Source organism: Hippopotamus amphibius, chromosome 3 (genome assembly GCF_030028045.1).
Source record: "Hippopotamus amphibius kiboko isolate mHipAmp2 chromosome 3, mHipAmp2.hap2, whole genome shotgun sequence".
Classification (NCBI taxonomy): Eukaryota; Metazoa; Chordata; class Mammalia; order Artiodactyla; family Hippopotamidae; genus Hippopotamus; species Hippopotamus amphibius.
The window spans coordinates 91,849,537-91,876,849 of NC_080188.1; the positions used below are offsets into that span (position 1 = coordinate 91,849,537).

A 27,313-nucleotide genomic window follows, 5' to 3' on the forward strand; every position below is an offset into this window, starting at 1 on the left:
ATGGAAGACAAAAGAAAGCTGGAGTAGCAATACTTATATCAGAAATATAAGACTTTAAAGTAAAGACTATTACAAGAGACAAGGAAGGATACTACATAATAATCAAGGGATCAATCCAAGAAAAAGATATAACAATTGTAAATATCTATGCACCCAACATAGGAGCACCTCAATACATAAGGCAAATGTTAACAGCCATGTTAACACAATAATAGGAGGAGATTTTAATACCCCATTTATATCAATGGCCAGGTCATCCAAACAGAAAATAAATAAGGAAACACAAGCTTTAAATGACACATCAGACCATCTCGACTTAAGTGATATCTATAGGACATTCCATCCAAAAACTACAGAATACACTTTCTTCTCAAGTGCACATGGAACATTTTTCAGGATAGATCACACCTTGGGTCACAAATCAAGCCTCAGGAAACTCAAGAAAATTGAAATCATATCAAGCATCTTCTCCTACCACAATGCCACGAGACTAGATAGCAATTATAGGAAAAAAACTGAAAAAAAAAAAATACAAACACATGGAGGCTAAACAATACTCTATTAAACAACCAAGAAATCACTGAAGAAATTAAAGAGGAAATAAAAAAAAAAACCTAGAAAAGTGACAATGAAAACACAACAACCTGAAACCTATGGAATGCAGCAAAAGCATTTCTAAGAAGGAAGTTAATTGTGATACAATTTTACCTCAAGAAACAAGAAAAATTGCCATTAAACAAGCTAACCTTATACACAAAACAATTAGAGAAAGAACAACAACAACAACAACAACAACAACAACAACAAAAACCCAAAGTGAGCACAAGGAAAGAAATCATAAAGATCAGATCAGAAATAAATGAAAAAGTAATGAAGGAAACAATAGCAAAGATTGATAAAACTAAAGATAGAACTAAAGCTCGTTCTTTGAGAATATAAACAAAATTGATAAACCATTAGCCAGACTCATTAAGAAAAAAAGGGAGAAGATACAAATCAACAAAATTAGAAATGAAAAAGGAGAAGTAACATCTGACACTGCAGAAGTACAAAAGATCATGAGAGACTACTACAAACAACTGTATGCTAACAAATTGGATAACCTGGAAGAAATGGAAAAATTCTTAGAAAAGTACAATCTTCCAAGACTGAACCTGGAAGAAACAGAAAATATGAACAGACCAATCACAAGTATGGAAATTGAGGATGTGATTAAAAATCTCCCAGCACACAAAAGCCCAGGACCAGATGGGTTCACGGGCAAATTCTATCAAACATTTCGAGAAGAGTTAACACCTATCCTTCTCAAACTCTTCCAAAATATAGCAAAAGGAGGAACACTCCCAAACTCATTCTATGAGGTTACTATCACCCTGATACAAAAACCAGGCAAAAATATCACAAAAAAAGAAAACTACAGACCAATATCACTGATGAATATAGATGCAAAAATCCTCAACAAAATACTAGCCAACAGAATCCAACAGCACATTAACAAGATCATACACCATGATCAAGTGGGTTTTATCCCTGGAATGCAAGGATTCTTAAATATATGCAAATCAATCAATGTGATACATCATATTAACAAACAAGGATAAAAACCTTATGATCATCTCAATAGATGCAGAAAAAGCTTTTGACAAAGTTCAACATCTATTTATGATAAAAACTCTCCAGTGAATGGGAATGAAAGGAAATCACCTTAACATAATAAAGCCATATACAACAAACCAAAAGGCAACATCATTCTAAATGGTGAAAAACTGAAAGCATTCCTCTAAGAACAGGAGCAAGACAAGAGTACTCACTCTCACTACTATTATTCAACATAGTTTTGGAAGTTTTTAGCCACAGCAATCAGAGAAGAAAACAAAATAAAAGGAATCCAAATTGGCAAAGAAGAAGTAAAATTGTCATTCTTTGCAGATGACTTATATTATACATAAAAAATGCTAAAGATGCTACCAAAAAAATGTTAGCACTAATTGATGAATTTAGTGAAGTAGCAGGGTACAAAATAAATGCACAGGGATCTCTTGCATACCTATACACTAACAGTAAAAGTTTAGAAAGAGAAATTAAGGAACCAATCCCATTTACCAGTGCAACAAAAAGCATAAAATACCTAGGAATAAACCTGCTTAAGGAGGCAAAAGTCCTGTATGCAGAAAACTATAAGACACTGAGGAAAGAAATCAAAGACAATACACACAGATGTAGGGACATACCATGTTCTTGGATTGGAAGAATCAACATTGTGAAAATGACTATACTACCCAAAGCAATTTACAGATTCAATGCAATCCCTATCAAATGACCAATGGCATGTTTCATAGAACTAGAAGAAGAAATTTTACTATTTGTATAGAAACACAAAAGACCTCGAATAGCCAAAGCAATCTTGAGAAGGAAAGATGGAGCTGGTGGAATCAGGCTCCCTGACTTCAAACTATACTACAATGCTACAGTGATCAAGACAAAATGGTAGTGGCACAAAAACAGAAATATAGATCAATGGAACAGAATAGAGTGCCCAGAGATAAACCCATGCACATATGGGTACCTTATCTTCAACAAAGGAGGCAAAAATATAAAATGGAAAAAAGACAGCCTCTTCAATAAATGCTGCTGGGAAATTTGGACAGCTACATGTAAAAGAATAAAATTAGAATACTTCCTAAAACCATACACAAAAATAAACTCAAAATGGATTAAAAACCTAAATGTAAGGCCAGACACTATAAAACTCTTAGAGGAAAACATAGGCAGAACCCTTTATGGCATAAATCAAGCAGGATCCTTCTTGACCCACCTCCTAGAATAATGGAAATAAAATAAAAAATAAACAAATGGGACCTAATGAAATAAACACTTTTGCACAGCAAAAGAAACTATTAACAATACAAGAAAACAGCCCTCAGAATGGGAGAAAATACTTGCTAACGAAGCAACTGACAAAGGATTAATCTCCAAAATATACAAGCAGCTCATGTAACTTTATACCAAAAAAGCAAATACCCTAATCCACAAATGGGTAGAAGAGCTAAATAGACATTTCTCCAAATAAGACATGCAGATGGCTATCAAACACATGAAAAGATGCTCAACATCACTAATCATTAAAGAAATGCAAGTCAAAGCCACAATGAGGTATTACCTCACACCAGTCAGAATGGCCATCATCAAAAAGCCTAGAAACAATAAATAAATGCCAGAGAGGGTGTGGAGAAAAGGAACCCTCCTGCATTGTCAGTGGGAATGTAAATTGGTACAGACACTATGGAAAACAGTTTGGAGGTTCCTTAAAAAACTAAAAAGGGAACTACCTTATGACCCAGAAATCCCACTACTGGGCATATATCCTAAGAAAACCATAATCCAAAAAGAAACATGTACCACAATGTTCATTGCAGCACCATTTACAATAGCCAGGACATGGAAGCAACCTAAATGCCCATCAACAGATGAATGGATAAAGAAGATGTGGCACATACATACAATGGAATATTACTCAGCCATAAAAAGGAATGACATTAAGTTATTAGTAGTGAGGTGGATAGACCTAGAGTCTGTCATACATTGTGAAGTAAGCTAGAAAGATAAAAACAAATATAGTATGCTAACATATATATGGAATCTAAAAAAGTGGTACTGATGAACCCAGTGACAGAGCAAGAATAAAAATGCACATGTAGAGAATGGACTTGAGGACACGGGGTTGGGGGAAAAGGGGAGCTGGGACGAAGTGAGAGACTAGCATTGACATATATACACTACCATATATAAAATAGCTGGTGGGAAGCTGCTGCATAACACAGGGAGATGAACTAGATGATAGGTGATGACTTAGAGGGCTGGGATAGGGAAAGTGGGAGGGAGTCTCGGGAGGAAGGGGATATGGGGATATATGTATAAATACAGCTGATTTACCTTTTTACAGCACAAACTGGCACAATAGTGTAAAGCATTTATATTCTATTAAATAGCTTGAAAAAACAGAAAACAAACAAACAAACAAGCAACAAACAATGGAATTTCTAAGGTTGAAAATACAATATCTGAAATAAATGGCCATATCTGTTAAAAATACTCTGGTTGGGATTAATAGCAGATTAGATGTATATAAAATGATTAGTGAATTTGAAGTCAGAGCTATAGAAACCATTTATACTGAAGTACAGTAAGAACAAAGATTGAAGAGAAAAAAATGAAAAGAGTTTAGTGGCCTAGGTGAAAATATTAAGCAATAACACATATCTGTAATTGGATTCCTAATGGAGGGAGAGAGCAGAAACCTATTTGAAAGGAAATGGCCAAGTTTTTTTCCCCAAATTTGTTGAAAAATATATACCAAAAAATCCAAGTTGAGCAATCCCTGCAGGATAAATCTAAGTAGAGAAAATAAAGCCAAGGCATATCATAATCAAATTGATGAAACCCATTGTAAAAGAGAAAATGGCAAAAGCAGAAGAGAAGTGGGAAAAAAAAAGAATAGAAATAAGTGAGTTCTCATTAGAAATCATGTAACCCTGAAGGCAACAGAATAATATGTGAAAAGTGTTGAAAGAAAGCAAAAAGGAAAACTATCTGCCCAAAATTCAATATCCAACAGAAATAATTCTCTAATGCAGAAAAAATTAAAATATCTTTAAACAACAAGGACTGAGAAAATGTATCAGGAGCAGACCTGAATTTCACATTGTTAAGTAATATTTATCAGGCTAAAGGAAAATTCAGAAATTATGATTTACATGAAAGAATGAGGGGAATTAGAAAGGATAAATGTAAAATTCTTGATTTCTTCTTTTTTTAAATCTATGAGAGATATTTAACAATTTAAAGCAAAAATAACACAATGTTATCAGGTTTATAACATGCATAGAAGTAAAATGTTTGACAATACTGTCATAAGGGATGCAAAGGAGAGAGATCAGTGTATACTGTATAAAGATTTCTTATTTTATATATTAAATGATAAAATACCTGAAGATACATGGTAATATGTTAGAGTTGTATATTATAAACTAAGCTTTCAGTTACACCTGAAAAATCAACAAAGAGCTATAGCTAATAATTTAACAGTGGAGAGAAAACATAATTCTAAAAGTTATGCAATCCAACAGAAAGCAGAATAAAAGGAAATAATGAATAAAAAACAGATGCAACCCTTTGAAAACAAAGAGTATTAGAGTACACTTAAATCCAGTATGAATTAGCCCAGGATAGAGATGTTGAAACTCTTCCAAAACTATGAACTCCAAGAAACTCTTTCACTGAAAGGAAACAAAATAAGAAATTAGGGAGGGACATGTTTCTTTAGATTTTACTTGCTCTTAAAACTTTCAGACGTTTTTAGACTTTATGTCACAAAGGTAGAAGAATTTAATTTTGGATATTAATTACTTTGGACTAATTTCTTTGAAACTTTAATCTTTGAAGTATTATTTCTCTCTGGGAATTTAATAATTAGGTTATAAATTAAAATTGGAGCATCTCTATGCTCTTACTGTTGCATTATTGGAGTACCTTGATGTCATGATTTAATCTAATTGCAAAAGCTCTGAAGAGCTCTATTGAACAGTGTAACTGGACATAATTTAGCATGGACGTAATAAAAAGAATCTTCAGGTCTTGTAGTTAATGATGTAATGTACTGTTCTATCATATTTCAAAGCCTCTGGTATCAAACATATAGTGACCACCAGTAGCTCTCAAGGGGGAGATACAAAAAGGCAGCAAAAGTCATTAGGCTAAGGACACCCCTAAGTGTGAGTGTTCCCAAGAGCAGCTCTGAGAAAAGAATTTAATTTCAAAGGGTTTATTTGGGAAATGTTCCCAAGAAGCACAGGTTAGAGCAGAAAAAGTAAGACAGAGTTAAGAAAAATAGCACTAAAAAAGGTTCAATTCCAGTGTGGATCCTCTGAGGAATCAGGTAGAATATACTTGAGAATCTTCCCACTGAGGATCAGGTGCTAGGCTTCTTACCCATCAACTCATGTCCTCATTGGTTAAGGACTGTCCCTTGGAGCATTCAATCCCTGGCACAATTGGGCTACCTTGAGTGCAGCTGATAAAAATTCTTGTGTCAAATAAAGTCCTAAGGAGAGTGGAAGAGGGATGAGCTCCTGCATGACTGGCTGTTAGAGAATATTTGCCACAGCTGAGGAGGCCCGAGTGGGGTGTGGAGCAAATCGTCAAGACTGAGGGGAATACTGATTTGATACACATCTGATCTCAACCCCTGAAGAAATAGCCACTCCCTGAGATCCCTATATGCTTATTTTAAAGTCAAAATTAAGAGAATAAAACTGGAGAATATGAGGAAGGACACATACTTCTGCTTCACATGCTTCTGAGGAATCAGATTACCAGAGCAGTTCTCAAACTTTATCATCAGTCAAGAGGAGGGCTTGGTAAACACAGGTCATCCTACCTCATATCTAGAGCCTCTGATTTAGTAGGTATGGGTGCGCCCTGAGAATTTGCATTTAAGAAATGATACAAATGAACTTATTTGCAAAAAAGAAACAGGAGTTACAAAAAGGGGAAAGGGGAAGGGCCACATTAAGAGTTTGACATTAACAGAACATACTACTATACATAAAATAGATAACCAACAAGGACCTACTGGATAGCACAGGGAACTCTATTTTATATCTTGTAATAACCTATAATGGGAAAATAATCTAAAAAATAATATACATATATATGTATTGTCAACTACAGTTGGCACTCACCATTGGCACTTGCCATCTACCTCTGCAAGGATTAAATTATGTGCTGCAGCAGCAGCTGATTTTCAACACCCCCTGAAGGGTGTTCAGGGTGGAGAGCTGAAATGAGGCATTCTATGCTCTGGGAAAAAACTGGCAGAACAGATCCTTAGATAGTCAGATATTTTCAGGAGCCAATTTTATGAGCCCAGTTCTTTATGAGCCCAGTTCACCTCATATCTAGAAAAGCACTAAAATCCTTCATGGTGATATCAGCTCCTCATCACTAGCAGTAACCTGCACGAGATTAACAGAAACTTTCTGTAAACAATATGTGCTTGATTGCATGTTTTTCCTTTTCTCTAAAATCACATATATACTGATCATCCCCCCCCCTCACCTCTTTGGAGCAGTTTCTCAGAGCTATCTGGGATGCCATCTTCTGGGCTTCATTTTGCCCTAAATAAAACTTAACTCACAACCCTCATGTTGTGCATTTTTTAGTTGACACTAATGGCAACCATGAAAGAAGGGACCCAGGGTGGATTTTTCTCCTTGACCTGAACTCTATGAGGAACCAGAGCCTTGGTACCTGCAGAGGTTCCTTGTGCCCATCCGCCTCCTCAGAGAGTCCAGATGAGTTTGGGTAAGTCTCTTCTGGTTCTCAGATCTTCCATATTGGTTGATGATCCTGAGTTTCATTTGGTGGTGTAGCAGGTACCTGCCTCCTCCCAGTTGAAAGACACTGGGGGGAGGGGGGCTTGGTTGAAAGATACCGAGGAAATACCCACCCAGTGGAATGATACTGGGGGGAGACTGGTTGAAAGATACCAGAGTTTGCTCAGTTGTAGGAGACTGGGTGATCTTGGCTGAGTGTGTAGGTAAGAGGCTGATCAGCGCTTTTCCTCAATTTGGCTGCCTTTTAATTTGTTGGGATAAAAGTGAAGATATTACATGAGAGTTTTGCTCTGAAGATGAGGGACAAGACTCCTCCCAACCAGTTATGGTTTCTCAGGTGACTGAGAAATTGACGGGAGTGGTGGAGGCAGAATCCTCATACCATGCAGTAGTCCTATACGGAAACCCACTAATTAATTAAAACACTTACTCATCCAGGGGTCACAATAAGAATTGGCCATTCAGTGATCCAAGCACCCATAGTTGTCTTAGATCACTGAAGGGAGAAACTGAAACATGTAAGAAGGCTGAAATGACTCTGGGGTGATGCCTAGAGGAGTTAAGCTCACAAGCAGCACACTGACCCACCACACAATTTCACTAGTAAATTTTATCCCTGACACATTCATCTTCAAAATGGGAAATAGAGCCTCTCACAAAGACAAGGGGCATCAATCAGAAAGCCAGCCTCTTTCTAATACCCCAGCCAGGTTTATGTATGTACAAAATTTATACTTGCAAGTACTTACTTAATTGGAGAACTTATACTAAAGGAGATCTCAATCTAAAATGACTAAATTGGGGTTCTTTGATATTCCAAAATTACTATTTTACTCACACAGTTAAAAAAAAAAAAAAAAGCCGGCCTTAAGATCAGACTGAATGGAATGCTTACTTTGGTATCTAGAAGCTTCTATACTAAAAAGGCTGCTAGTACTCTGTCTCTGACTCTTTTCTCCTTCTGCTCCTCCCACATATCCCCTTCTACCTAAATTGTCTGACACACATGCTATCTCTTTTTCTCTCCCAACTCTTCCACCTCCTGCTGGGGCTTTATCAAGTGACCCTTCCTCAGCAAAGGAGGATAAAAAAACCAAAAGTGATTATAGCTCCCTTTAAGGAAAAAGTTATTATGGAGGGTCGTAAACCATCCTTGGTGCTTACATACACACCCTTGACCTGAGCAGAATTTAGAGCTTTCCTGATCCAAGTCAGGATCAATTGGGATTTGCTAACAAATTTCAGTTGACCATCTGGACCTACAATCCCAGGTATTTCAGATCTATATCAATTAATACAGCTGTTAGGTTCTTAAAGTAAAGCAAGGAATGGATAAAGAAAGCAGGATGGAAACATCCTTTAAGGGATTTTGAACCACAGGCTCACACTAAATGCAAGGAATTAGCTCAGAAATTACTTGAAATCATCCCAGAGATTTTTCTAAAAACTGTAGAGTGGACAGAGACTTAGCAGTACAAACAAAGATCAGATAAATAAATTCTGGACTAATAGGAAAGGTTTGAGATAAAAAAAAAAAATCTTTTAAGCAACATTCTGTCTTGACACCTGAAGCATTCTCTAACCACCAAGATGATTCTTTGCTTAACTCCACCTTTTTTAAAAGGCTTAAATGAGGATTTGGCTACTCTAGTCAAAGGACACAATCTAGGTTGGTCCGCATTACATACAAACACCCTTGTTATATTGGCTGACCAACTTTTCCAAACCATTAAAAAATAGACAGTGAGAAAGAAAAAATGGGGGTAGCTATGACAATTATGAACTTTCAATTGCATCAGTTAAGTACACCAGGTCAGTCAAAGGTTAACTGATCCCCATTTAATTCCCAACCAGTAGAGAAAGATCGCTTGAAGGAAAAAAAAATTCTCTTCAGAATTCTTATCCTAAGGGAATAAGTCCTACCAAAAGAATTTCCTGATTTTCTCTCCCTGTGCTTTAAGACCAGAGCTCTCAGGAACACTTATCTTATCTAGACCATCTCTAATTCCCGAGAATTGAGAAGGGAAAAAAATGGAAAAAGGGTTTTAAAATTGTTTCTTATTTCAATTATTATTTATAAATAGTGAGTTTTATATTATGATATTTGATTCATCACTAAGTTTAGAAAATGCAACTACATCTCTTGTGTGTGTCTGGATACATGCATGTCTCAGTATGTGTTTTGTATAATATTGTTTTGGTTAATTTGTAAATGAGCTCTATTTAATTGGCTTAAAGAAAATTAAGCACTTACAAATTAAACAACTCTACATACGAGAGAAATTAAGCTAAATAAATTTCAGGTTCATGTGAACTGGGAAATATTCAGCATTAAATTAATATCTGGTATTAATGTTTGGTGATCTAACTAATATACACATGTTTTTAAAAAGTCATCAACATTAAGCAAACTACTTTTATTATGCCTAGGTGTAATATAAGCTAAATAAAATCTTGTTATATCTGTTACAAACTTGTCAGCAAGCAAAGTAACTTGATGTGAAGAAACTTTTAAGGAAAGAAAATGTAAATGAGATAAGAGCTTGTAGATAAAAAACTCTATTAAAATAATTATGCTTTAGGGATGTCTATCTAAAATACTCTCTCCAGATTCTGATAACTTGACATTCTAGAATTGTGCTAAATTAAGGAATGGAAGCTTATTAAATAGCTAGGTCATTCCCAAATAAAATAAGATACTGAAACATTAATTACTAAAAACTTGCTTCCTCTTACAGAGAAACTAAAGATAATTTGGACTATTAATAAATATGTTTGGTGCCATGTTCTCTAAAGTAAGCAAATGTTTTTAGAAATTATCACTGGTATTTATGTTCACCAATCTACAGAATGCTAACATAAAGGACAGTTTATGGTTGCTTAAGGAAAGTAGGATGTGTGTTTTCGGCAAAGAAGTCATGAGGAATGGAACTGGATTTTTATTAAAGGAAAAGTTAGTAGGTCTGACTTACAGGTGGCTGTTTCTGGATGGGAAAATAATAGATTAAGAGAAAAGGAAGTAGATCTAACTTACAGGTGGCTCTTTCTGGATGGGAAAGTAATGGATACAGAAAGTAATGAAAAGGTTTGTGCAAACTAGACCCTGAGAAAAGAGTTTTGTACATGGTCAGGATTGACTAAGTTTAGAATAAATTTAGTTGAGTAAATTAATTTTAAAAGTAAGCCAGTGAAAAACATGAATTTGGCTTTTCTCTCAGTTAAGAGGACAAGTTTTCTTGAATGTTGAACTGCCTTTGATAACAGACTTTAAGTTTCCTTACCTTTTAAGTGATCTGTTCTGTGTTTTCCTTTGAAATCTTTTATTGTTACTTTGGCTAAGTGAATAGCTATTGTTTCAAAGTGACCTGTGATTCTATCTGACTGAGTGTTCTAAACACTTTTTGATATTTTTGAAAGAACTTCCTGTATCAAAATCTAATGAAGTCCTTTGACCTTTAGCTAACTTTGGGATGCTTCAAAGTCCCCTGACACTTCCCAAAGAGGGATATAAAACTAGGTTCATTTGGTACATTAAGTTACATGGGAAGTATTGTCAAATGAGTAATAAATCATCTTAGGTTTCAGTGTATGGCAAATATTGTTAACATGGATATTCTAGAAATTATATGGAGTTCCTAAAATGCTGATGTGTCCTTGTAAAATGTTATCAGTAATAATTCCAGTTATTATCTTAAAAGGTTGTATGTTACATCAGTAACCAAGTTTCTTTGTTGCTTACATTGCAATCAGATTTTAAATGAGCCTTCTTAAGACTTATGCCATTATAGACATTTATGGCTTTATTCTGATGTCTTTGCAAAATACTTCCTCTTCAAGAAGACTTATGAAAAAAGGACTTTTGGATAAATACAAGTTTCTGACTTTCAGATCATAACCCTGAGCTAGGTAAGAAATTGGAGAATCCTAAAGAAAAACCTGATGGCTTCATAAACTTAATGAAAAGGATTAGTTCCATAGGACTGAGTGAACTGGTGAATATGGTTACAAACTTTATGGTTTCCATCTGAAAAATTACTGGTTTAAATCTGTGTTTTCCAGATGAAAGAAAAACCTTCCCCTCAAACTAATTATGACTTACAGTAATTAGGCAAATTTTACCTTTGTAAGCAGGATTGAAACATCTATCTTTTCTTTCTATCCATTTCCTTCAGACATAGGAAACTTAGGTTCCCAGCAGCTTTATCAGATAAATTAGGAAGGCTACCTCAATAACAGGTATAGAAAATTCAAGGTATTTTGGGGACCTTGAAAAGGGAGGAATTCACCTAGATCTGTTAGGCAAAATCTGTGATAAGCTGTTAGCATGACTTTCCTAGCCCTGAGAGGTCTTTTAAAAGTTCAGTCTGAGACTCCTTATAAAAGTTTCAGCAAAATGAGAAATCTATGTGATCAATTATAGTTACATAAATTATTGGGACAAGCTTTTTTTTTTTTTTTTAGACCAGACTTAGTCTCAATTTGGTTATATTTAGTAAAAATGAGGAAAATTTTAGAGAGAAAAAGAATATGTTTCAATCAATATTATGTGCCAGTTATGCTGATGAACATCTATACTTACCAAGATTCACTTCCTGGATAGTTCCTTGCTATTACACTCTACTAAAGTCTAATTGAATTTTTTTTAATTAATTAATTAATTTATTTTTTATTTTTTATTATTTTTTGGGGGTACACCAAGTTCAATCATCTGTTTTTATACACATATCCCCATATTCCCTCACTTCCTTGACTCCCCCCCTCGAGTCCCCCCACCCTCCCTGCCCCAGTCCTCTAAGGCATCTTCCATCCTTGAGTTGGACTCCCTTTGTTATACAACAACTTCCCACTACCTATTTTACAGTTGGTAGTATATATATGTCTGTGCTAGTCTCTCGCTTCGTCTCAGTTTCCCCTTCACCCCCTGCCCCCTCCCATACCTCGAGTTCTCCAGTCCATTCTCTGTATCTGCGTCCTTGTTCTTGTCACTGAGTTCATCAGTACCATTTTTAGATTCCGTATATGTGAGTTAGCATTCAATATTTGTCCGTCTCTTTCTGACTTACTTCACTCTGTATGACAGACTGTACTTCTATCAACCTCATTACATATAGCTCCATCTCATCCCTTTTTATAGCTGAGTAATATTCCATTGTGTATATATACCACATCTTCTGTATCCATTCATTTGTTGATGGGCATTTAGGTTGCTTCCATGTCCTGGCTATTGTAAATAGTGCTGCAATACACATTATGGTACAAGTTTCTTTTGGGATTATGGATTTCTTTGGGTATATGCCCAGGAGTGGGATTACTGGATCATATAGAAGTTCTATTTGTAGTTTTTAAGGAACCTCCAAATTGTTTTCCATAGTGGCTGTACCAACTTACATTCCCACCAACAGTGCAGGAGAGTTCCCTTTTCTCCACACCCTCTCCAACATTTGTTGTTTCCAGATTTTGTGATGATGGCCATTCTGACTGGTATGAGGTGATACCTCATTGTGGCTTTGACTTGCATTTCTCTGATGATGAGTGATGTTGAGCATCTTTTCATGTGTTTGTTGGCCATCTGTATCTCTTCTTTGGAGAAATGTATATTTAGGGCTTCTGCCCATTTGTGGATTGGGCTATTTGCTTTTTTGGTATGAAGCTTCATGAGCTGCTTGTATATTTTGGAGGTTAATCCCTTCTCTGTTGTTTCATAGGTAAGTATTTTTTCCCATTCTGAGGGTTGCCTTTTAGTCTTGTTTATGGTTTCTTTTGCTGTGCAAAAGCTTTTAAGTTTCATGAGCTCCCATTTCTTTATTCTTGATTTTATTTCCATGATTCTAGGAGGTGGGTCAAAAAGGATGTTGCTTTGATGGATGTCATAGAGTGTTCTGCCTATGTTTTCCTCTAGGAGTTTGATAGTGTCTGGCCTTACATGTAGGTCTTTAATCCATTTGGAGTTTATTTTTGTGTATGGTGTTAGGAAGTGTTCTCATTTCATTCTTTACATGTAGCTGTCCAATTTTCCCAGCACCACTTATTGAAAAGGCTGTCTTTTTTCCATTGTATACTCGTGCCTCCTTTGTCAAAGATAAGCTGCCCATATGTGTTTGGGCTGACTTCTGAGTTCTCTATTCTATTCCATTGATCTTCCTTTCTATTTTTGTGCCAGTACCATACTGTCTTGATCACTATGGCCTTGTAGTATAGTTTGAAGTCAGGAAGCCTGATTCCACCAGCTCCATTTTTCCTTCTCAAGATTGCTTTGGCTATTCGGGGTCTTTTGTGTTTCCATACAAATTGTAAGATTTCTTGCTCTAGTTCTGTGAAAAATGCCATTGGTAATTTGATCGGGATTGCATTGAATCTGTAAATTGCTTTGGGTAGTACAGTCATGTTCACGATGTTGATTCTTCCAATCTAGGAACATGGTATGTCCCTCCATCTGTTTGTGTCATCTTTGATTTCTTTCATCAATGTCTTAAACTGATTGAATTTTTAAAAGGACACTCTAAGTTTGTTTCTAAAGCTTATCTCAGTAATCTATCTTTGGATAAAAATCAGATGCCCCATAACCTACAACCAGGGGATTGTACATACTGGAAAATACATAATTTAAAGGACAATCTCCAATCTAGATTGAGGGACAATTACCAGAGGAGAAACTACACTCACACTAAGACAAGAAGAAGCTGATATCAGAAGTAGACAATTAGCTCAAGATCCTGGATCTGAATTTTATGATCATTTATAATGTTTTCTTGACTTCTTAGAGTTTCATGTATGAATCAAATGTTTTCCTATCATGGGCATAATCCTATGATAATTTAAAAAATCAATCCAATTGTTGAGTTTGTGGCCAATTACCTATGACTAGTACTTTTGTGTTACCTTGGTGGGTTTCTCCCCTCCAAGGCTCTAATTTGATGGTCCTTATGGAATTTATTCTAGAGGAAAAAAAATATAGTCCTGTTCAGGGGATCCTCTCACCTAGCTAAGTCTTAATACCTGCTCTGACCCTGGCCATAAAAAAAAATGAGTTTTCCTTTAAAGTTATTCAAGCTCAATCAGAGCAACAAGCAATATTTCAGCCAAGGAATAAAACCTCCCACAATTATGGGATGGATTTGTGTGGTTAACAGCAGACTGTGGTCACTTAAGTTTTAACACCCCCCTTTATCTTGGGAATGGTTAAACTAAGGATAACCAGTCTAGTAACCCAAAAAATTGGGTTGGAGGCCTCATGGATAGTGTCAAAATATAATTTCCCTGAAAGATAAAGATTGGTATAGAATAGACTAAATCAGATGACCTGGGGATATACTGGGTTACACCTAATGGAATTTCTTGGCTTAAATATTTACTTATAACTCTATCAATATTATTAGCTACGTTATTTGTTTTTTGCCTGTTTTACAAGATTATTCTTTCTTGTATTACCAAATGTGTGACTTAGCCACTGACAAAAATAATGATGGCTAGGCAACTTAAAGCAATTGATCAAATATATAGATCTATACATGATCAATGATCGTAATGGTGTAACTCTAGGTATGGAAATATACAACAAGAGGGATTTTTTTTTTTTTTCATGGACCATAACAGACTAGAAATACAGGTGGGCCAGAGACCTTTGACTTGTTGAAAAGACCTAGCCCAGCAATAGCACATTGAGTGGACTGTCAACAAAATCCTCATCAGACCTAGGAATGAGCCTTTCTAGCACCATGGGATGAAATAGTCATGAAATGCCTCCCAAAGCATGGTCGAATTTATGACCATGAGGGAGCCCTGTCAACCACAATTGGCACTCACCATTGCCACTTGCCATCTACCTCTACAAGGATTAAATCATGTGCTGCTGCAGCTGCTGATTTTCAATACCCCCTGAAAGGTGTTCAGGGTAGAGAGCTGAAGTGAGGCACTCTGTGCTCTATACAAAACTGGCAGAACAGGTATTTAGAGAATCAGATATTTTCAGGAGCCAACTTTATGAGCCCAATTCTTGCATCTCCTCATATCTAGAAAAATGGTAATATCCTTCATGGGGATGTCTGCTCCTCATGACTAGCAGTAACCTGCACGACACTAGCAGAAACCTTCTGTAAACAATATGTGCTTGATTGCATGGTTTTCCCTTTAACCAAAATCACACATGTACTGTTCTTTCCCCCTATCTCTTTGGATCAGTTTCTCAGAGCTATCTCAGATGCTTTCTTCTGGGCTGCAGTCCTCATTTTGCCCCAAATAAAACTTAACTCACAACTCTCACATTGCACATTTTTTTTTAAGTTGACAGTATATATGTATAACTAAATTACTTTGCTGTACACCTGAAACTAACACAACATTGTATATCAACTATATTTCAATAAAACATTTTAAAAAATAAAATTAAAATTAAAAATAAAATTAGTTGCTCTTGCTGCTTGCCCAAGAACCACAGTTAGAAAATCACTGAGCCAGATTAAACCTCAAAACCTCTCTCTCTCATTCTTTAATAACTCACAGTAGGAGGAAAAGAGAGGAGGAACTTGATCATTTGCTTCCTGTTTTCAGGACCTTACTGCTTGCAGGAAGGTTTTATTCCCACCTGTACTTTGTCCTTTCTAAAAGCTTAGCAGGCAAGGCTGCCTGGGAATGGATGAGGAAGTTCAATTCTATGATGCAAGAAGAATCAGCCCACTGTGTATCCAGACTTAAACCACTTTCTCTAAAAAGCTTTATCAGTAATGAAGGTGATGCTTTGGTGTCTCTATGGCTAGCTCCAAGTGATGTTTCCAAACTCTGAAGGAGAAAAATAGAATTGTTCTACATAGACATCCTATAAAACCAGCAATTTTGTGCAGAAGTTTCTGACATGAGCAGGAAAAAAAAAAAAAAAAACCTTGATATTGTATGTGAGGTCTTAAACAGTAAGTGAGAGAGAAATAACAGCATGCATATAGATCTGTTTTGAATATGGACGAGCCTTCTGCCCACAGGGTAGTATAAACACTGAATGACTTTTAACACTTCACACATTCTGTATCCTAAGCAGAAGATCTAAAGACAATTTGCTTTATGTAAAAGGAAAAGAAAAGCATGAAATGAATTCCACTGGTAGAGTCAAGCTCCTTTGATTTATACATAATGTTTCTTCTGACAAGGACACAGAAGCACTCTCATATTTCAATAATCTAATTTTGCATTGTTCAAAAAGAAAAAGGGCTATTGATAGACTTTTATTTGGCTTGCACCCTAGGATATTTAAATAGACTTTGCACTTCAAAAACACTCTTTAACAAATTCCAATGACTTGTGGTATTTGCAGAGTTTTTTGGTAATCAATAATACATGTTATTTTTATTAGTAATTGACAAATTGTTAAAACAAATATGTTAAATTCCCTATGGAAACTTGATTTTCTAAAGGTCTTTTTAACCTTTTCTGAAAAATGGCTGGAGAATGAAAAATGAGTTAAACTAGTTTTAGATTTATTGGGGCCATAAATGTGCTATTTTTCTAGCTAATTTTCATTTTCTTGCATGTTCACTGTATTTTTCAGTGTCACAGCTCCTTCTCAACTATTCTTTTGCTACTGGCCTATAACTGTTCTGAGTGACCTCAAGTTTACTGCATTTATTTATATGCAAAGCATATATTTAAAGTTATTATGGCAAATATAAACAATATAAAACCAAAGGAAAGAGAAACACCAAGAAAAGGGACAGATCACTTATTTAGCAAATCACTTGTAGGGCTGCTGTTTTATAGCTAATTCTACCATTTCTAAACATTTTATTTTGAAGGCTCATTATTCTATTATTGTTTTTGCAAAATATTTTGAAGTACCAGAATCTTTTGTGATAAACAGGGCCTGTTACTACCCAGTATTTACTCTCACCTTCCTCTCTTCCCTCTAAATAATTGTTGTGAATGACAAATCCCAAGGTCAAAGAAGTATCCTTTGCAATCTCTGCATTTAGAGGGCCAGTGACAGTTATTGCTGGCACTCCCTTTAAAGTTCTTTTAAAAGTTGGCTCTCAGGAGTCAGGCATTATTTTTCCTTCCTCTTGATCACTTTTCCTTGCTGAAATGTGCAAATGATGACCATAAATTTCACCTCCACTTGAAAAAACACTGATAAAGAAAACAATGTGCTAACCATAAATAGGGGAAACATAGGAGAGTAATGACATTGTGTAGTTACCATCCTGAACCACCTCATCTGGGTTTCTTTTATACATAAGAAAACCACTTGGTACCTTCTTTAAGTGCCTGCCCTTTGGGATGTCTGTTACAGCAGCTGAAGATAATCTCTTACTGATACATGCTTAATATATTTTCTACCCAGATTTTTGGCTACTTCAAATGGGTTTAAATATTAAAAATGATCCTTGAAATACACATATCATCTTCCTTGGTTGATAAAAATGCAGTAGAACAAGGCTGGTTGTTTTTTTATCAGTTGTGGTTGAATTTGATGAATTAGTGTTAGTCTATACTTCATTCCTCCCTCTCAGCTCAGGCAAGAACTGGCAAGTTAGATTTAGAAGAACAGCTAGGTTGTCTAAACATTTATCAAATCTTAATGGTCCATATACTCACTCCTTTATACATGCTTGACCTAAAAAGAAGTATTTATTATAAACAGAAATTGCGAGATGCCTTAAGAAAATGTTTTGAGTGAAGGTTTGCGTTTCTTTCTCTCTAGTACCCCATTCTAGTAGTATTTGATGAACTTGGATACCCCAGGCAATTTTTCACTTCATTTCTCTTTTCTTATGGTCTCACTTCTTTCATTACCTACCACTTTCCTTACCTTACCATTTATTATGTCCCATCATTGTAATCATTCTCTTGTAAACTTACTTAAATTTCTAATGCCTGTCTCTCTCCCCCTTACTCATCTGGCAAATAAAATGTTGGTAAATTCAAATCTCTTTTTTCTATAATTACAAATTCATAGCCAACCACAGCAGAAGGAAAACATACTAATATATACCATCTCAAGAATACCCAAAGATCTGCCCAAAGTTCCAATTACATACTGCTGCTTTTATTACCCCACCTCCCTACATCTCTTCTCCTCAAATCACAAAAGCTCTCACAAACTCCCACTTTCAATAGTTTGTACAGTAAGTTCACTACATACAAACCTTCAAGTTGTGAACTTTCAAAGATGCAAACATGCATTTGCATGTCCAATCACGTAAGTTAGTTCATGTATCTAGCTTACATTGTCACGTGCCTGCATCCTTGACAAGAAATTGTGCTTCCATTTACTTTACTGTACAGTTCTGTATAGAGTACAGTAGTACAGTATCTTTACTTTGGGCCCAGGATGTCTGGAAACAAGCATAAAAGCAGTGGTGATGTAGCTGGTACTGCTATGTAATGCCAGGAATTGGAAGCCCAGGAAAAGGATGAAGAGAAATAAGAGGAAGAAGAAGTAACTGAAGAACTGAAGAGATTCATGATGCAGGAAATGGTAAGGGAATTTTCTTTATTTGAGGGAGCACTGTTCGTTTTTGAGGCACAGGGCCTGAACATAGAATGGCACACGAAGGTTGCAGCAGCCATTCAGAATGCAATCCAGTGCTACTATGTCATCTATGACAAATAAAAAATAGAGCTACTACCCAGATATCACTGGATTGTTTTTTCAAGAGGGCAGATAGTACTGAATCCAGCAAGGAACCGGAAGCTGCACCATCAACATCAGGCATGAGTGAAATTGCAACTTGCCCTATTGCTGATGATCCTTCAGCTCTACCACCTCCTACCTCCTTTCCCTCCTCCAGTCAGTAATGCTTCTTGCCTGTTCACTCTATGCCAGCCCCTGATGCCAGCTGTTGTACTGTGCTACTGCACTTTTCAAGGTAATGTACTGTAAGATTAAAAAAAAATCATTTTTTGTTTGTTTTTTATGTGTTATTTGTGCCAAAAGTATTACAAACCTATTACAGTGCAGTACTATATGCTGATTGTATTTGTTGGGTACCAGGGCTAACTTTGTTGGGCTTATGAACAAATTGGACTTACAAATGCACTCTTGGAATGGAATTCATTCATATGTAGGGGACTATTCAACATAGCACTGAAATAATCCAAGCAATGCAAAGAGGGTCTCCTCATGCTCTCACCCTGCGCATCTGCTCCCAAACAGTCTGTTCTCCTCCCTGTTTCAACAGATTAACTACCAATCTTCCAAAGAACAACCCTCCCATTTGTGGACTAGGTTATATCAAATTTTTAAAGATTTGATTACTGCAATTTTCCCCTTTTTCTCTTATATGAGCTACTTCTCATTTTTACTGGATTAGTCACATCAACATAAAAGATAATCATATATACAAAATAAAATTCCCTCTCTTAACCCCACATCACTCTTCAGTTACTGCAGTCTTCTCTATGTTCGCTTTCAACCAATATAATATTGTTTCTCTTTCCAAATCCCATCTCTTCATGAAAACATTTATACCAAGGATATCAAGGCAGATTAAATGTAGTAGGAGGTAATAAGGAGAGACTGGTTTTACTCCCAGGTTTAGGGATCTTTGTTCCTGGAAAAAGGAAAGCATTAGCACTCAGTCTATGCAATCACTGCTAATATCGAATTCCTCTTAATTCATAATGCTAAGCCTGATGGTGGGGAGAGGGGCACTGTTTCTGAGACCTTTATTCCCATATCATATTCCATCTTCAGAAAAATCTGAGATCAGAGAGTAAATAGTTAACCCACAGGAGAGATGAAATAGGGATCCTGCATTTCCCCACACCACTTAGGGCACACCTTGCAACATAAACACCTGCATTTTGGCCCAAAGGCTTCTTCCTGGGCTTCCCAGCTGGATCATTGCAAATGAGTAGTTATATAAGAAACCTACATCAGATGTGAATGGGGAGGAGACACTCAGAAAACAGCCACTTGAAATAGTTCTCAGGCTTTACCATGCATCACAATTACCTGAAAAGCTTCTCAAAATGCAGATTTCAAATAAAACTTCCAGAGAGTGCTGGTGAAGCCCAGGTTCTATAATTTTGATATTTTTTTCCAGTGATTCAGATGCAGGTACAACATGTACCATGCACTGCTCTACCAACTAGCAGAACTCTAGCGTGGTTGGTACTTAGACTGGACAAAAAGGGGCTGGAAGTGAGGATGAGAGATAAAAGACAGAACTAATGTTCAGCCAAGAGCAAAACTGGAGAATCTTTCTCCCCATCTCTTAAAAAGCCCCCCTCCAAAACTAAAAATCAAAGTGCAAAGCATTAGTTTTGTCAAACAGAACATCAGCCAGTAAAGAATCACAAAGAGGGAGGCAAAGGCCAGACTTACTACAACAATCACTTCACCGTGGATGCAGCACCCAGATAGGGAACATCTTCCCACACATTCCTGTCCTGTCCTCCCAAGAGTATGTGTCCTCTGGGACAGTTGCTCTCTCTGAATGTCCAATTTCAAATATCTGGGAACACTGGAAACAAGCATGACTCACCTCTCACATCATCTGCTTTATTCACTGGTTTCCATGAATGCCCATTTCCAAGCCTTGACCCGTGTCTAGCTGACAACTGGGTCTGTACCAGAAACCAAAGCTGAAATCTGTTTCTGTGGAGTGCCAACAATAGTCAAACTTTTGCCAGAACTACTCCAAGTCTTTGCTCAAAACCCACCAACCCCCACCTTTAGAGGGAGTTAACATAAATCTTTAAGTTAAAGGGTTAAGAGATAAGAAAGGCAGCTGCAAACAAACAGACAGACAAAAACAGATGGAGCCAGCTGGGACCAAGATGACAACAAATCTGACCTCCAACAGACCCTGAATTTCATTAACACGCTGGTTTTCCTATATTAGCATATTAAATGACATGCCTACCTGTGGCCATGACTGGACACTAAGGACCAACAAAGGATAAAAAGGGGATGGATGGTACCCCATCCCATTGAAAAACATCACTGCCCAGTAGACAAGTGCACATACCTCCCCATCATTAGCCTCACTCCTTCTCCCTTTGTCCTTACTCTTTAAAATTAAATTCCTCTCACCAGGTAGGCATGAAGTTGATCTGGGAACTTAGTTCCTGCTTCTCCATTCTTTGGCCACTGAATAAAGCTTGTGTTTTGTTGATTTCAGCTGCAACTTCATTATTGGCTGCTTGAACAAAACAGAAAAAGTCCCCCCCCCCCCAAGAATCTAAAAAAAGAGTGGATATATGTGTATGTATAACTGACTCACTTTGCTGTACACCTGAAACTAACACAACATTATAAACCAACTATACCACAATAAAAATTAAAAAAAAAAAAAAAAAAAAAGAACCCTCCTCTGCTTGGCAGGGGGAACAGGATCTATAATACTTAATTCAGTAACAAAACCATAAACTCCCCAACCTTTTCAAACTTTTTTTCCAACATTTTCTTAATCGATTTCCAGGACATGTATTTCCCATCACAGGGTGTTCATTCTAAGTCTTCCTTCTCCAGTTGTTAATCTCAACTCCAAGGCTCAATCACCTAACATCATATCCATCTATACACATCCTAAGATGACTTCATCAAGCTCAGATTTATGGCTTTAAATACAGTATATGTGCACTGATTTTAGCAAAATATTCAACCTTGGGCTGTCACTCTGATCTCCAAACTTTAATCTGCATCCTTGACTTCCACCTGGATAATTGTATTAAAGTTAACTTGTCCCCACAAAAAAACAAAACAAACAAACAAACAAAAAAAAAAAAACACATTAATCTCACTCAGTCTCCAAATATGCTCCTTCTCCATTGTGGTTAATATCATGATCATATATCTAAATGCTTCTTTCAGATTCCTTGGGCTCATATTTTTAAAGCTCTCTTCTCAAACTCACATGCCATTCTTCAGATCTACTTTCAAAATATATCTCAAGTCTCACATTTTTACCTCTTCACCATTAACATATTATGCCACTTTTATCTCCTCTAGACTATTAAAATAATTGTTTTTAAACAGGTCTCAATGCCTCCAGTCATTTAAAAACAAATCAGAATCTGCCCCTTTACTTACTAGATGCTTTGATGGCTTCTGGTAACACTAAGAATAGGAATCCAAGTATATAACTGGGTCTGCAGGGCTCCATGTCATCTGCCCAGAAGATGCCTTTCCAATGTCCTCTGCAACTCTCCTCTTAATTCGTACCAATCACACTAGCCACCTTGCTGCTCCTACGCAAAGCCAATTAAGTTTCTGTGTTCTTTTGTAAACCATAGAGTAAATTAACATATATATGTGTATGGACACTAATTAGTGTGTATTAATGAATCATACATGCAATCCTATATCATCAATTCAACTAAATAACTAATGTGAATTGTCAAATAAAGCAAAGCACTGATTGTAAGATTGATATCAGCCTACTTGGCCAATGCTCATAGCCACTAAATTAATAACTGAGATTATAAAACCTCTGTACATAAGTAAATTTTCTATATCATTAATAAGATCTAATTAAACATATGTTCTAATTAAAAATTTTAAAGGCTAAAGTTTTTCAGTTTCTAAAATTTACATGGTTGCCGAATTGTTGATATTCTAAAGCTGAAAAAATAGTTTAAATTTCCTATGCTTTAATTTTCCAGTCAGAATGAGTTACTCTGTAATGTTTCCTGATGAGAAAAGTGGTACAAATTTATTGTATTTTTTTACTCACTTTTTTTTAATTGGAAAGTTTTACATTAAGTCCTAAAACTCAAAATGAAGACTTCCTAGTCAACTGTGAGAGTCTTTGAACATCTACTGAAGCAAAAAGCAATTACAACTATCCCACATTTCTTACCATTCACTTGAAAGATGTGAGTCTGATAGATGTGTTCATAGCCCTCTGCATAGCAGGTGTAATTGCCCATGTGCGTTGTGGTGACCTTGGTAATATACAAGGATCCATCATCTCCAAAGTCCTATAGAAGAAAAGTAAAATTAAATAAAATTAGCTGTTTGTAATTAAAATGTATTTTAACAATTCATTTAAAAAAAGTACACTCAGGAGCAAAGGCAATTAAAATATCATCTTTAAATTATCAAAATGATCACTGTTAGTTCTATAAAATTGGAAGACTTTATAGGCTGTAGTTACTGTTTTCCCAAGACAAGTTTTGTTTAGTAAGTATAATCTCTTAGTATTTATTTGAAATATATAAGCTTATATAAAATAACTGAATTTTCACATATTTATTCTAATTCAGTTTACATCTTAATGAATAAGGTATAAAATATTTTTCTTATTTATAGCTAAAGCAAACAGCTTTTAACTATATTCTTCACATTTGTAATTATCCATTAATCTTTATATCCTTTAATTACATTTTTACCTAGGAAAAAATAGTAAAGCAGTGAGGTCTCAGAAGTAAAATTTATAGCCATATCAATAGAACAGGATTTGTAAGCCTCCAGGAAATAATCAGCACATTAGAAAAAATAACCATGGCTTTTTAAATTTATGGGGAAAACGTTTTAGAAAAAAGGAAAAAACAATATCTTGCACTTGATTTGTCAAAATCAAATCCAAGAAGCACCTCTGGAAGAGTAAAGACCAGAAAATCTTCTCTTTCATAAAGGCATGAATACACTGGCAAAAATTGTCATAATCAACTTTTTCAGAACTTCAGAAATAGATAAAGTCTTGCACCAGCTCACAGAGAATTTACGGGAAAAAGTGGCTAATTTCAGCAAGAACAGCAAGGCTGGTGGCTTCCCTCTTTTTACGGCTGCATGGAAGCCTTGGACCACCAGCTTTGTAACTCTGCTAGCAGTGAAAATCATCATCCTAGCAGACCCTGGAGGGGTAAGAATGGATTTGAAGTTCCAAGACCCCATGCTCAGAGAATTATTACAATTTGACCCATGTAGCAGTTCCCTGAAAATTTCCATTTTCATTACTTTTTTATACATTTATTTATTTATACATTTATTTATTTATTTATTGGCTGCTGTGGGTCTTAGCTGGCTTTCTCTAGTTGTGGTGAGTGGGGGGCTACTCTTCATTGCAGTGCACAGGTCTCTCATTGTGGTGGCTTCTTCTGTTGTGGAGCACAGGATGTAGGTGCACAGGCTTCAGTAGTTGTGGCATGTGGGTTCGGTAGTTGTGGCACATGGGCTTAGTTGCTCTGTGGCATGTGGGATCTTTCCAGACCAGAGATGGAACCTGTGTCCCTGCATTGACAGGTGGACTCTTAACCACTGAGACACAGGGAAGTCTCTTATGATTTATTTTTATTGTGGTAAGACTTAGAATTGAGTCTGTGTAAACAGTCCTGCTACTAAGCCCATTTTTGAAGAGAAACATCAGCACGTGTGTAATGTTACAGCTTCCTATGTCAGAGATTTGCACTGGGAATAACCATAAGAACATCAAAGATCTTAAAAGGAAAAGTGGGAAGGTGTCCACAAGGGGGTTTGAGAAGATGTGCACACTCCCAGGAATCTAGAACACCACACAAATGTGCAGAACTGTGTGCACAACCAGAAAAGATGGACTTTCTTTACATTTGAGGAGAAAGAGAGAATCCCTAATCTCTCATTTCTGTCTGAGCTTGACACTCTGCACAGGCAGAGAGAAGGCTTAGACAGACTTGTAATCCACTCAACACATAACCCAAAACAGAACTAGAGCATCACGCCAAAGTCTGGAACCTCATAGTGATTCAAAGCCTTTAGTTAAATTTCTCCAGTCATTAGCTCACCACTAGGTACCTGAGCAAAGATTTTGCTAATCACATATCACGATGTATCTAAAGAAAAATAGATACATTATACTTCAACAAAATTAAAACTTTTGTTCCCTAAAAGACACTATCCAAAAAGGGAAAACATACCCCACATATCGGGAGAAAATATTTGTGAATTATTTGTCTCATAAGGGTCTTGTATCCAGACTATGTAAAGAACTATACAACTGAACAATAAAAAGACACACAATCAAATTAAAACAATGGGTAAAGGATCTGATAGATATCTCAGAAAAGATTTATAAATGAGCAATAAGCACATAAAAAGCACAGCATTATTACTCATTAGGGAAGTATAAATAAAAACCACTATGGGATACAATTTCACATCTACTAAGATGGCTAAAATAAACAAGATAGACAATAACAATTTTGGAAGGATGTGGAAAAACTAGAACCTTCAGACTTTACCATTGTGAATACTAGACACTGCACCTACTTTGGATAACAGTTTGGTAGTTCCTCAAAAAGTTAAACACAGAGTCATTATGTGTGTAACAATTTCATTCCTAGACATATACCCAAAAGAATAAAAAAAAAGTATGTCTATACACACACTGTACATGAGTGTTCATATAACGAAAAAATGAAAACTCAAATACCTATCAACTGATGAATGGACATTGAGTAGAGTTCCTTGTGCTGTACAGTAGGTTCTAATTAGTGATCTATTTTATACATAATAGTGTATATATATCAGTCCCAATCTCCCAGTTTATCCCACCCCACCTTCCCCCTTGCTATGCATAAGTTTGTTCTCCACACCTGTGACTCTATTTGGAACGCTACTCAATGCTCTGTGGTAACCTAAATGGGAAGGAAATCTAAAAAAGAGTGGATATATGTATATGTATGACTGATTCACTTTGCTGGAGAGGGTGTGGAGAAAAGTGAATGCTCTTGCACTGTTGGTGGGAATGTAAATTGATATAGCCACTATGGAGAACAGTATGGAGGTTCCTTAAAAAAACTAAAAATAGAGTTACCATATGACTCAGCAATCCCATTGCTGGACATATACCCAGAGAAAATCATAATTCAAAAAGACACATGCACTTCAATGTTCACTGAAGCACTATTTACAATAGCCAGGATATGCAAGGAACCTAAATGTTCATCAACAGATAAATGGATAAAAAAGATGTGGTATATATATATACAATGGAATATTACTCAGCTGTAAAAAGCAATGAAACTGGGACATTTGTAGAGACATGGATAGACGCAGAGACTGTCATACAGAGTGAAATGAGTCGGAAAGGGAAAAACAAATATCATATATTAACACATATATGTGGACTATAGAAAAATGGTACAAATCAACCAATTTGCAAGGCAGAAATAGAGACACAGATGTAGAGAACAAACATATGGACACCAAGTGGGGAAAGCGGGGAGGATTGGGTGGGGATGAATTGGGAGACTGGGATACCAAATTGTACGCTTTAAATATACACAGTTTATTGTCTGTTAACTGTGTCTCAATAAAAGTTCTTAAAAAAAAAAGAAAGAAATTAGCAGAACATTGTAAAGCAACTACACTTTAATAAAAATTAATTTAAATTATGATGATTGGACAAACACATACTGTGCATCTATATACAATAGAATATGATTTTCCAATTAAAAGGAATAAAATACTGATTTATACTACATGAATGAAACTTGAAAACATGCTAAATGAAAAAAAAGGTTCATATTATATGTCTATTCATATGAAATGTCCAGAATGACCAAATTCATAGAGATAGATAAAAGGTTAATGGTTACCAAGAGCTGAGAAGATGGGGTAATGGGAAATGTTTTCCAATATATATGGAGTCCTGTTAATCTGTAATGTAATAGCCATCATGGCTGAACAATTTTGTGAATATACCAGGAATCACGAAATTGCACATTTTAAAGAGGTTAATTTTATTATATGAGGATTATATTTCAAAAAAGCTGTTATTAAAAATAAATTATGTAAGAATACATAAATATGAAACATGAAATATACTAAAATAAAACTATATATCACCTTGGCTAATGAAAACTTTATGAGTATGAAACAATTTAGAAACCTGGAGAGAAAGATGAATGATTGATGTTTATATGCAGAAGAAATACTCCACATTATAAAACATTGTAAGCATTAAAAGATAATAAACCACAGATTATCTATGCAAAATTAAAAAATC

The 27,313-nt window shown here is 35.9% G+C and overlaps 1 protein-coding gene across 3 annotated transcripts in view; it reads right to left on the minus strand.

Annotated features, from left to right (window-relative positions):
• The window catches only part of FSTL5 (follistatin like 5), an 803,737-nt gene that overhangs the window by 202,282 nt on the left and 574,142 nt on the right, over positions 1 to 27,313 (minus strand). For all 3 annotated transcript variants that reach the window (XM_057727977.1, XM_057727979.1, XM_057727978.1), the window contains exon 7: positions 23,186 to 23,306. In XM_057727977.1, coding sequence (XP_057583960.1) covers positions 23,186 to 23,306 — 121 coding nt within the window. The remainder of the gene's footprint in view (positions 1 to 23,185; positions 23,307 to 27,313) is intronic.